Below are 12,671 nucleotides of genomic sequence, written 5' to 3'. Positions count from 1 at the left end.
ATGTCCTCACGCAACCCAGCAGAGCAGAGGCTCACGTTTGTGCTTATTAAGCAAGATTCAATCAAAGCATCATCCTTTTTTTTTTTAATATGTTAAAAATAGTCTCTTATTTAAAGTAACTGTATATGGGGATGTTCAAAGTAAAAATGAACTTCACTACATGGTCATTCTCAGAAAATCCCAGGAAATGTTTATGTGTTACCATTTGTAACAACATTACCCAACGATCTTAAAATTCAAAACAGACTCCAGCTCTTTCTCCGCCACCTGGCGCATGCATAGACACAGCCCACAATTTTGTGGTCAGAGGAATCTCTGAGCCTCTCCAAAGGGGTGAACCAGACAGACACCGTGGAGAGGGCTGTGCCTTCTTATTTTTTAAAAATCATTTAAATGAGGACAAATTCTTGCATAGGGAAGTTCCAAAGCCAAAACCCGACAGCTGCTTTCTCTTTTGCTACCGGGAACTGAATTGAGAAATCTCATGAACTCGGTCCCTTCTGAAGAAGTCATGGATGCAGGGACACGTCGGCCCAGAAGAAGCTGTAAAATATTCTGGCATCGACCACTGCAAATTCGTTCCCTGCTCTGAAAACGAAGGGAAGCCGGGTTCGGGTCACGGGGAAAGCTGACAAGAACTCACCCTCCTCCCCACTTCCCCCTGGCAGGGCTCCGCCCCCTCTCCCCTGGCAGGGCTCCGCCCCCTCTCCCCTGGCAGCGCTCCGCCCCTTTCCCCTGGCAGGGCTCCGCCCCCTCTCCCCTCTCCCCTAGCAGCGCTCCGCCCCTTTCCCCTGGCAGCGCTCCGCCCCTTTCCCCTGGCAGCGCTCCGCCCCTTTCCCCTGGCAGGGCTCCGCCCCAAACCACATCAACAGTTGGGTTAACAGCCTGAGGGGAGGCACCGTCAGCGTCCCCAAAACCTTGTGTGCCTGGTCCCGGGCGCCGACCCCTACCTACCCAGGCGGGGATAACGGCAGAGCCAGCTCCAACGGCAAGGTCACCAGCGCGCCCCAACCAGGATGAGCCCGGGGGAGCGCTGACCGGGGTGACCCTGAGGCCGAGGCCAGCGTGCAAGATTTAAAAGAGCGCCGAAAAACTCAGACTTTAATCCAGACAACATTGCAAATGCCCCATTTCACAAATCGAAATTCCTGCAGCAAATCCATAGCGAACCAACTATCACGATTTTAAATAAAGACAGGGTCAGCGCGACTGAGTTTTCCCTTTTGCCTCCAGGGCCTGTATTGACTTAGGCTGTAGCGGTGCTCAGGCGGGCGCACGGGTCGGTGAAGTGTGGGGCGGCCACAGCCGGGAAGAGAAAGAACCAAACCGCGCTCGTGGCTCAGCAACATCGGTGGGGGGGGGGGGGGGGGGCACAACCTTTTGCTGAGTAACACGGAAATGGATCTGAAACATATGGATTAAGTTCCTCCGAAAATAAACACGATTTTGAAAGGAAAGGAAAGGAAAAAGTACTTAGCCACTATGTTTGAGGTTTTCCTGAGCCCAAACCTTTGGAAAATTAGCATATGACCAAATTACTCAGGGCAACACAGCTTTGAAACAGGCTTGTCATAAAACCACCAGTTTGCTTAATAACGTTTTCTTTTTTTAAACGGTTTGCCCAAATCTGCTCCCCTCCTCACTCCTCTTGAGGCTCCTTCCTGTTATTCTTTAGGGGAAGGAGAAAGCTTTGCACACCCGCTGTCAGCCTGGGGGGTTCTGGAGACCCAGGAACTGGGAGACTCGATGGGGCTGAGCTGGGAATAACTGCTCCCACCACACAGCAGGGACAAGAGCCTGGGAAGAAGGCAGGCGGCTGACGTACTCGACCAGAGCTGGACAGATGCCCAGATCCCATCCTCTACCAGCTCTGTACCCTCGGGCACCTGTGCCCTCATCACACACCAGCAGGCACCACTGCCCACCCCCTCCCCCCAGGGGAGAGGACAGAGCCAGGCATGGCCTCTGCATCTGGTGGACAGCTCAGGATCCCCGCGGGCCGCCCCCAGATGGTCCCATGGGATCTAGGGAACCAGGGTCTTTGGTCACTGATGCCAAGAGGTCAGGGTGACATAGGAGCCAGCCGACATCCTGCCCCTAGCAAGCGGGGACAGGCTAAAACCCCACGGTTTGGGAGTCAAGGCCAAAGTTCAGGGTGTTCCAGGTCTGGACGTGGACGTGAGGCCAGATGCCCCAGATGCTGGTCGCCCACGGGCACCGCAGCCCTCCCCGACACTGCCCGGTTCGGCGGGTTGCTGGTCTGGCAGGCAAGCCCGGGGCAAGTGCGGATGTCCACCCAGAGGGAAACGTCCCCTGCCACTTTCCTCTGCGGGCTCATCACATAGCCAGCGGGGCTTTCCGGAGCTGGAGGTACCCTTTAAACTCTCGGCACTGACCATGCCTCACCCTGATCACCTGGCATCAGTCATATGATTCCGGCTTTAGAGCTGGAAGGGGTTCTTCGGATCCCATCGGCGAGGGCGGGGTTCTCTCTGGGTCCCCCCCACCCCCCATTCAGAGCGTGAACTTCCTCCTTTGGGGCAGCTCTGTAAGAAGCACGCAGGGGCCGCAGCTTGACCTGGAACCTTCCACCTCACCCCAGGCCAGCAGAACTTACCCATTTCTATACTTCTGACTTACAGTCCCGTTCAAACCCCATTTTCAAAAACGTCCCACATTCAGATGTGGCTACCTCGGTGAGAAAGGGCGCAAGATCCTGGATGTTCCAGGTCGTATACCCTGGAAATAAGCTATGTTTTCCTTCTTGCCAGCTTTTCTAGAATCCGAAGAATGGACAAGATTGACGGACAAGGTTGAAAATAAGAAGTCCATTTTCTGTGAGAAGCCCTGTCTTCACCTCCTGTGCCCGCTACAGCTTGAGTTTTCTTTTTTTCTTTAATGTTTATTTATTTTTGAGAGAGAGAGACAGAGCATGAGCAGGGAGGGGCAGAGAGAGAGGGAGACACAGAATCGGAAGCAGGCTCCAGGCTCCGAGCTGTCAGCACAGAGCCGGACGCGGGGCTCGAACTCACGGACTGTGAGATCATGACCTGAGCTGAAGTCGGACGCTTAAGTGACTGAGCCCCCCAGGCGCCCCACAGCTTGAGTTTTCTGAGCCAGCCCCTGTCACAGATCCTTACCCCTGGCAACCCACACACCCCATAGTTGTTAGATAGTCACATGCAGGAAAATTCTGGCTTCGTTTCATTAAAAATTGTTGACACAGAACCCCGCGAGACATCCAGAATATTAAGATGTAGCCAGACAAACCACAATCATAGCAAGATGACATTATTAAATAGGATGGCCAAAAGCAAAATGCAATGATCCAGGACAGAGGTGTTCAAACTGTGCTCCTTGGAACCCACAGAGCCCTGTGGAACCCCTCGGGGGCCTCAAGATAAAAGCCCACTCCCAGCCACAGCCCCTTTTTATCTGATTTGTAAATCAGAGTTAGTAAGATTTTGTTGGGGAAAAAACGTACGGTTAAAGTCATTTACAGTCACTAGTCTACGAGACTAAAGGCACCGAACGACTCTCTCTTCTGCCGGGTACAGCCCCAGGTCTGGGCAGGTAAGGGGCGCTGTGCCTGTGAGAGGCTGAAGGCAGTCGGAGGCCCAAGCCTGCCTGTGCTTCTGGATCTTTCCCCGCGGCCTTTTCTCTATGTGGAACGCCTCCTGAACTCCCCTCCCCAAACCTCACCTTCGCCTCTTGGGAAAATTCCTATAAATTTCTGCTAGTCCTTCCAGATGCACGGTATGGCCCCTTCTCAGGGAAGCTTCTAGAATGTCTCCCAGCTTCACCTGCCCTCAGCAGGCCCCCCGCCCACCACCCCTCCTGACCCGTGTGTCCCAGCCCCCATCACACCCGCCTGGAGACTTCTGGCTTAGGTGTCCGCTCCCCCAGCGAGGCGGGCAGCTTGGAGGGCAGGGCCCACGGATGACCTCTGCCTCCCCGGTGGCTAACACAGGGCTCGCGTGTAGAGACGATCAAAAGCGCCTTGGGCTGACCCGCATCCCTGGGAGGAGCCGCTCATCCCCACAGGGAGGGGGCCTGAGGAAGATAATTGAGGCTTAAATGTCATTTTTAGGTTCAAAACGCAGTTGTGATTTAGAGTCAAGGGAAGTCATCTAAATGTAAACACGCCTTCTCTGTGTCTGGAACCAGAGGGAGAGGAGACCCCCCGAGTGATCTCTTAATTCCAGCAAAATTACACTCAGCAAAATTACACCAAGCAAAGACGGATTGCCATTTGCACAACGGTCCCGCACTTAAAAGTGACTCGGCTCAGAGCGCTGGAAAATTTATTATGACGAGGGACAAGGGATTCAAGATATTTAGTCGACCGATAAGACAGTTTAGAAGCAACGATAACCACCTCCAAGAATGTGAGGGGTCGGTATAAGGTCACCAGGGGGACACAGGCCAGCTGGACCGCAGGTGCTCAGACACCAGAAACCCACAAGGCACAGCCGTAAGGGCCGAGGTCGAGGACAGGAAGGTGCGGGTGTCCCCACTGGCACCCCACAGGGGGCTCCGTGGACCAGCGCAGACTCTCAGCCCCCCACCCACCCAGACTGGCCAATGGGAGCGAGCTTCCGAACCCGGTCCCGAGACTCGTTGGCCTATCCAAGTCTCAGTCCTGCATCCTTCCTGCCTCAGAAGCAGAAGACTCGAAGATAACACCCCAGCCATCTGCCGGTGCCACGAGGAGCCAGACTGTCCAGAGCTGGCGACCTGCTCGGAGTGAGTACGGGGCCGGGGGACGGCTGTGCTCGCCAGGGCTCCCTCACCCGCAGGGGGTGGGCTCGCTGAGCCCACGAGCCTGGAGAGGGGCCCTGGAAAAGCAGCAGGGTGGGGAAGGGTGTTTCCTGGCCCTGAGGGAGCCGAGCGGAGAGCAAATGTATATTTGATGACATTTCTCTGCAGGCAGTCTCCCTTCTGAAGGGCCAGGTTTGAACAAAGCCTGGCACCAGAGCAGACGGAGGACAGGAGGACAGGGAAGGAGCGGGAGACCCACCAGAGGGGCTAGGATGGCCCCTGGAGGGAGCGAGAGGGGCCGGGGGGCGGGGGCAGAGGCACAGAGACGAATCCCGTGAGAGCCACCGCAGTCCTACCCCCTCTAACACAGTTTCCGTGTGTCGGGCTCTTGGGGAAGGAGGCTCAGGGCCCAGGTGAACACTGTGAAAAAGGCACTCAGCACTGAGAAGGGCCCCTCTGTGCCCACTACCCCTCCTAACGCTCTCTTGAGCCACAGCTACAAACGCAGGATGCACCCGCTCTACAGACAGTGCCGCCCTGCAGACACCACAGAAGGGGGCCACTCAAGCAGCGGGGTTCAAGGGCCATAGGTGCCCCTCTCAGCCTGCTTCCCCCCCGCCCCCCGAATGCCGCTCTTGCCATCAGACCGGTCTGTCCCGGAGACTCAGCCCCTGCTGTTGCGCACAGAGTGCCACGGGGCCCGCGGAGACCCCCTCTCCCTCCTACACCTGTTCCTCCCCTCGTTGGCCCCGCATTCCAAGAATGTTCTGTAGTTCAGTCGTCTTCCTACCAGAAAGCTGCGCGCTGGGGACTGGAACCTGCAGGGGAGTCCAGAGAAGACAGCCAGCCCTTCGAGGTCAACTGGGGTTCAGCCTCCTGCTCCATTCACATCGCCGCATCGCCGGGCAGGCGACAATGACCGAGAGACTCCCAGCATCTGTGGACTGCATCCTTGAGCTTAGAGGCAGGGAGCTAAAGAGTCTTCTGATCTGCTGAGGAAAATAAATAAATAAATAAATAAATAAATAAATAAATAAATAAATAAAACTAATAGACAGGAAATCTAGGAGGACTAGAATGTGAAACTGGCAGAAACACACATGCACACACATGCACACACACACACATTCTGGGGGAAAAACTCTAACTGTGAGATTGGGCCCGTTATAATTCCATTATCCAAACTTCCCGCTCTCAGTGACATATACCAGGCAGAACCCCCACGTGCAGCGCTGTGTCCTGGGCGGTATGTCACAGCCCCCGGCAGGGCTCCACCAGGAAGGGGTGTGCTTCCTGCCAGGTCGCGAGCGCTCGCGGGCTTCCTAGACCAGGCGCTGCCCCGGGGAAGCGACCCTCGCTCCATCCTGCACAATCCAGAAGTGGGGGCCGTGGAAGCCACTCCCCCGGCAAGACCCAAGAGAACTCCCTGCCCCCCACCAGCAGGACAAGGAGGCCCCCTGGAGGTCCCGACTTCTTCGAGAGAAGGATCAGGGAGAAATAATCCTTCAACCCAGGGAGCTATGACAGTATTTTGAAAACGACTCACTTTGTCTTTCTTCCAAGCGTACAGGTGAGAAACACAGGCGGCTGACTCGTCTCACAAAAATTCTTCCATTTAGCTTTCAGTGAGATTTTTGTTGGCACTGGGATCAGCTTCGATACGGGCATGACTTTTGTCAACCAGTTCTCCAACAGGAACATTAAGCAGGGTTTGGAGTCTGTGTCAAACGATGGCAGGTTAGCAGAGAGAGAGAGAGAGAGAGACAGCAGAGGGCAGAGGGCTGGTGATTCAAAACAAATGCACAACTGCCTTTAAAATGCACCTGTAACCACCACCAACTTAAGAGCTTTCTCTGTGCTCAGCTAGGGGCTAAATGCTTTTACACTTAGTTCTCATCAGCAATTCTGCAAGAGAGACTGTGTGGTCCCATGTGACAGACGAGGAAACAGGCACAGAGCTTAAGTGACTGTCACAAAATTACACACGCTGCCTCAAAAAAAAAAAAAAAAAAAAAAAGGTGCCTGATTCTTTTTCCTCCCCACGGACCTCCATCGGTCACAACCGGTAGCCGACCTTGGAAATTTCTTACGATTTTCAAGTAAAGGCAGACACACACTTCTGCACAGGTGCACATATACAAAAGGAACACACAGAGCCAGTGCCGTTTCTCATCAGAGAAAGGAGATGTTTAATTTGCACAGATATGAACCCCTACAGGTTCTCTCCTCCCTGTTTCCAAGCAACCAACTCGAAAAATCATCAACTGGGCTCCAGAGGAACCTTTAGAAGCTTCCTTACGAGTGCCATGCACCCTGCAGAAAACCATTAGGATCAGAAGTGAGTACAGTTGCGTTCCCAAATGCATCTGGACACATTCTCTAGAACTTGCTCTGGCCGGAGTCTCCTGCATTCCGTCCCTGTGACTCTGAAACTAATGTATCTTCCCAAGATCAAATTTACTAAATAACTTAATGGGATGTAGCAAGACCCTATGCCGTGCACAGAAAGCGGGCTGGGCGGTTCCTAATTAGGTCTGGCATTATCTCACTGCCTCAGTCGGATGCTCGGGCGTCACACATTTATGACACCTCTGAGGGACCTCAAGAGGTCCTTTGTGAGTGCCGCAAAAAGAGCCAGGGACGCCGTGTCCCCCAACACCATACCAGAGGTCCCGGACAGAGTTCACCTGCAGGCTGATCTAGGTCCCAGTCACAAGCCCTGGCTCCCTCCCGAGTGGCTCCTGCCGCCTCGGGACAGGATACAGAGGGCTCTCAAAACCTAGCTGTCCCTCTCCTCCCTCCTGTCGCCCCAACGCCTGGAGTCTGGGAGGACGCACCTTCCCGAGACCCAGGGCCGCACACCCGGAGTGGAGGAAGTGGCTGGGAGCTGTCCATGGTGGCGCCGCGCCTGGGCACGCAAAGCCGCGGGTCTCCAGCCCCGGGGCGCGCCCGGCATCCCTCTCCAGACCGCTGGAATGGAGACTCGCTCCCAGGCTCACCATCTCCGGGATGGGGCTGCAGCCAGGCGCTGGCTCACACATCAAAAGATTAGCTTCAAAACAGAGTTCTCACCTGTGGGCAACGCTGGCTGCGCGGAGCGAGACTCAGGACCTCAAAGCCGGCTGCTGGAGGCGCGCCTGGACGGCCGCCGTGCTGGACGCTTGGGGACCGGCGGCGGCGGTCTCTGAGAGCTGAGAGTCTGCGGCTGACGACCTCGGGCGCACCGGGCGCCTTTCTCCAGGGCACATGCGTGCCGCCGGGTCCACTCCAGAAGGTCTCTGGCCCTGGTTCCCGGAGCGGCGAGCCGGAGACGTGGCCGCAGCCCTGGCTTGCGCTCTGCCAGGTCCCTGCCTTTCCTCCCAACCTAAGGTAACCTTTTCTGGAGCCGACGTCCCGTGCCAGGCACCACCAAACCCTCTCCCGGCAACGCCGGGTTTGGAGTCTCAGTCTAAACATCAACAGGGGCCGTCAACTTCTTTTCACATCCAGTCGCCTCCCGCGCCAGCGCGACGCGGGGAGCCCAGCGCGATCCGGGGGTGCGGGAGCCAGAGGCGGCGGGAGGCGGAGGGGGGCCCAGGAGGAAGAGCGCGCGGGGCCGAGCCGCAGGGCGCAACGTGGCCAGGCGCACACGCGCTAGAGCGGCCGGACCGGCGACCCGACCCTCGGACCGGTCCGTCGCCCGCCAGCCACCGTCCCGGGCGCAAGACTCAGCCACTGAGAAGGAGGGAACGCTACGGAAAGCAAGAGCACCCCCCCCCCCCGCCCCGCGCTGGGTGCGCTCCGTGGACACCGGCGCCCCCGGCACCTGCTGCTTGCACAGATCACACGGTCTCGGTGAAATCTCACACAGGACAGTGACAGGGGCGCGTGCCCATCAACGGACGCTCGGACGGACGGACACACAGACAGACAGACAGAGGCGCACCGCAGAGCAGCGAGCGGGCGGGCCGACCGAAGCCACAGACGGGCGACGTTTTCCCGCGACCCTGCCCCCGCTCCGAGCTCGGGGCGCCCGCGCTCCCGGCCCTCTTACCTCCGGGTCCGCGGCGGCGACGGCGGCGGCGGCACGCCTCCCGGGCCGGGAGCGCGGCGGCAGGGGCGGTGCGGCGGCCCCAGCCCAGGGCCCCCGCGCGCTCCGGGGACGTGCGCCGGCGGAGGGGCGGCTGCGCCGGAGAAGCGAAGGGCTCCGCGCCCGGCCGGCCGCGCTCTGTCCCGGACGCCCCGCGCTTCCCGCGCCCGCCAGTCCGGCCCCACCGGCCGCGCCGCGCTCCACTCCCCGGCGCCCCGGCCAGAGCGGCGGCTTTTATAGCGCGCGGCGGCTTCCCTGCGCCGCGCCGGCCGGGCTGGCTCCGCCCCGGGGCCCCAGGCGCCCGCCCCCGGCCGACCGCCCCTCGGCGAGGTGGGGCGGGGACCCCGGGCGGGCTCTGGCGGCCGCTCCGGGAGGCGCAGACCCGAGCCCGCCGCTGCCGCCGCCGCCGCCGGGGGAGGGCGCCAGAGCCCGGGGCGCCGAGGACCGGCCGCTCGGGGGGTGGGGGCGTGGGGGTCGGGGCGGGCGGGCGGGCGACCACCGACCCCGCGAGGCGGCGGGCGAGCACGTCCTGCGTGCGCCCGAGCGGCCGCGGGGTGGGGGCGGGGCTGGTGAGTCGCTGGCTCTTCTGCGGGTTTAACTTCTAAAAGCGTGGCCTTGGAGAGGGATCCTGGGATTGGGACCCGGTGTTTGCAAGCGGAGTCAGACGCGCCAGGCCGTGTGGCTGCGCGCACAGCTGGGGATCAGTTTCCTCGCCAGCAAATGGGTTCCGTGGGGCTTCCTCGCGGCCCTCCTGGGGTTTCACCGGGAGCGCGGGTACCCCGCACGTAGTAGGTGCTCAGCGAGTTCGAATCCTTCCGGTGTCCAGACCAAGGCCCTCCAGGGTCAAAGCCGGCAGGGAGGGCTGCTGCAGCTTCTCCCCTGCCCGAGGGAGCACTACAAGTAGAAAGAGCCCGGGCCGCCCCCCCGGGGCACCTGGAGTCATCTCTCAATTCTGCCACCAACTTACTTGCCGTGTGACCCGGGGTCACCTGCCCCCCCTCTCCGGGTCTCTGCGTGTTTGTTGTTTGTAAAACGGGGGCCTTGGCGCCAGTCCTCCGTCCCTTCCACTTTTCTGGCGCTTACAACTCGCCCCTTCCACCCGGCTGCCCGGCCTCCTCCTAGAAGATGCACCTGCCCTGTGAGGGCCACAGCTGTGCTGGGAAGGTCCTCGTGCTAAGGCAGCAGTCGCCAGCCCCGTGAATCTGCCGCCGGGCTCTGAGGCCGAGCTGTAGGCAGAAGCTGCCGGCGTCCGCCCGCTGGGCTGGGGCAGAAACGCCGGTTCCCTGGCCAAAGCAGGGAAGTCCTGCACTCCTCTCCGGGCCTTTCCCACAAAGCTGGTCTTGACCCTCACCGGGGCCCCTAACCAATTCTCAGCCCTTCCTTGACTTCTTGAAAGGTAGGGAGCTGGGTCTTATGGTGGGCACCTGTCCCCCACCTCTCCTTTCCAGCGAATGTAGACGGAACCCACCCATGTCCCCTCTTCCTCATATCATAATCTCTGGTTGCTTTCCTTTCCCAAGGGGGACCCCCCCCCCCCCGCCCTGGATGTCAGGACCCACAAACATTTGAACGATGCCGAGCATCTGGCCTAAGCAGAGAAAGGTCGGCTTCCAACCAGTCTCGCTGGGAGCAAGCAGAGAGCTACGGGGGAGACTTTGCTTCTCTCCCATCAGCAGAGAGCAGACCTGAGGCCTGCAGGGCATATGCTCTTGGCTGAGAGGTCTGCTCCCCAGGCACCGAGACACAAAACAGTGCAGGCAGACTCCTGTCTGGTGATGGGCCCTGAGAATTACTTAGTCACGTTTGCTCGAAGCACAGAAACGCCCAGCACATTCCTCTGGTGTCCAGCTTTACTTTATCACAGACCAGGGCCCCGGGCGAGAGGGTCGGGCTGATGGATCGTATGCAGGCTCCACGTGTCTGAAACCAGAGCTCCCCGGGGCATTGCCACCCGGCGCGCGATGGACAGGGTGTGCCGGGCGACCCTTTGTGGCCCACTGTCAGCAGGGTTGCCCGGAGGAACGGCTAGCCACCCCTCCCTCAAGCCACCCGCTTGCCCTTTCGAGTGCAGAGAGCAGCTGGTTAAGAGGGCTGCGTCAGTTTTTTGCTTCTTATCGGAATCCACCCCCCCCCCCCGAGAGTCTGCAGGGAGAGGGGAGATGCTCTTCAACGGTGGGACTCCGCCCAGAAAGCCTGTCCTTTTGCCTCCCCCACGGGGGAGATGGAACCCGCCGGCCACGTCCTCTGTATCCAACGGCCTGTCCGCTCACCGCTCCCACACCCTGCCCGGGTCTGGCGTTTTCAGTCAGCTGGACGGGTGCAAGTCTGTCCCCCCAGAGCGGGGGCCACCGCAGCCCATCTGCCGACGGGCAGAGCCCGGCCCCGGCCCCGCAGCAGCCCACCTGTGCCATGTCCGAAAGGCTGACCACACCTGTGGCTCCCACGCCCAAGCCTCCAGATGAGGTTTTCCCAGGAACACAGCAGGCACACCCGAGGAGGGGGGCGGGGCGTGGGGGGGATGGGAGGCAGAATGCAGCTGGGGGAAGGAGAGAGTGGGCTGTTGGCTGCCAGGCTGCCAGGAGACCCCACAAAGAATAAAACGGAGACATCAGGTCTCCCGATCCACGGGCGTACTTAAATTCTACCGACAGGGGTCGCCCTTGCACACCAAGCCTGAAGCTGGCTTCTGAAAAAGGGAGACTCCCGGCCCCGTTCCCTGGAGCCAGATTTCCAGGACTAATAGCTGCTCAGTTCCTGTTTTGTTGGATGCGGATGAGGTGGCCGGGCCAAGAAGAGACAAATACTTAATTTTTCTGGTGAGTGGAGGTCTGTGCTGGAATTCGGGACGGGAAATCTTAGAACGCTGGCCAAGCGCTTGCAAGGTCTGGGAGCGGATGTCCACATCTCCCTCTTCAAACTCATCACCGCCAGAGAGAAAGAACATCCTCCCCTGTGGTTTTTTAATATCTGGTATTTTGCACAGACTCCTGTGTGCATGTGATGTGTTCACATCACGTAGTTCTTTTCCCTAACTGCAAAGATGATGTGTGTTTCTTGCAGGGGGGAAAAAAAAAACTTGGGAAGTTCAGAAAATGGACCAAGGAGAGACCACCTAATTGCAAACCTAAGGGGCGTATATTACAAGAACTTTGCAGAACGTACAAGAGCACGAAGGGAAAATATCACTGCGGCTCAGAGATCATCACTGTGAACTTAGAGTAGACAGCCTCCTTTCGCGTGCAAGTTACATACGCAGACACGTATGCGAGCACACACGTAAATTTTCCGTGCGTAGTTCACTGTGTAGCTCAAAGCCTTTCTTCACCAGCCTGCACGTCCTGCGGAAGAAGAGCCCGAGCCCCTCAAGTTCACTGCTTTAAAAAAAAAAAAATTAGAATACCTTAAAAAAAATAAAGAGGATAAATTTTATGTACTAAAATAAAAAATTAGGGGTGCCTGGCTGGCTCAATCAGAAGGGCATGTGACTCTTGATCTCGGGGTCATGAGTTCAAGCCCCACATTGGGTGTAGAGATCACTTAAATAAACAGATAACCTTAAAATTTGTTTAATTTTTTTTTTTTAATGTTTCATTTATTCTTAGAGCATGAGCAGAGGAGGGGCAGAGCGAGAGAGGGACACAGAATCCGAAGCAGGCTCCAGGCTCTGAGCTGTCAGCACAGAGCCCGATGCGGGGCTCGAACTCACAAGCCGTGAGATCGTGACCTGAGCCGAAGTCGGACGCTTACCCGACTGAGCACCCCCAGGCGCCCCAGAGGGGAAAAAAAGCAAATAATCTTTGAAATGGGAAAAACAATCATGTCATATATAGTCCTAAGCCTC

General features: G+C 58.2%; 1 protein-coding gene across 1 annotated transcript in view; it reads right to left on the bottom strand.

The window, feature by feature from the left end:
- LOC122221394 (collagen alpha-1(I) chain-like) overlaps window positions 1-11,241 on the bottom strand; it is a 53,892-nt gene extending 42,651 nt beyond the window's left edge. The window contains exons 1-4 of the mRNA XM_042940681.1: window positions 11,101-11,241; window positions 8,687-9,431; window positions 8,245-8,475; window positions 7,834-8,045 (exon numbers count right to left, since the gene is read on the bottom strand). Coding sequence (XP_042796615.1) covers window positions 7,834-8,045; window positions 8,245-8,475; window positions 8,687-9,431; window positions 11,101-11,241 — 1,329 coding nt within the window. The remainder of the gene's footprint in view (window positions 1-7,833; window positions 8,046-8,244; window positions 8,476-8,686; window positions 9,432-11,100) is intronic.
- Between the last annotated feature and the right edge of the window lie 1,430 nt (window positions 11,242-12,671).

Source organism: Panthera leo, chromosome B3 (assembly GCF_018350215.1).
Source record: "Panthera leo isolate Ple1 chromosome B3, P.leo_Ple1_pat1.1, whole genome shotgun sequence".
In the NCBI taxonomy this organism is placed as follows: Eukaryota; Metazoa; Chordata; class Mammalia; order Carnivora; family Felidae; genus Panthera; species Panthera leo.
This window is presented reverse-complemented; position numbering and strand designations above follow the sequence as displayed.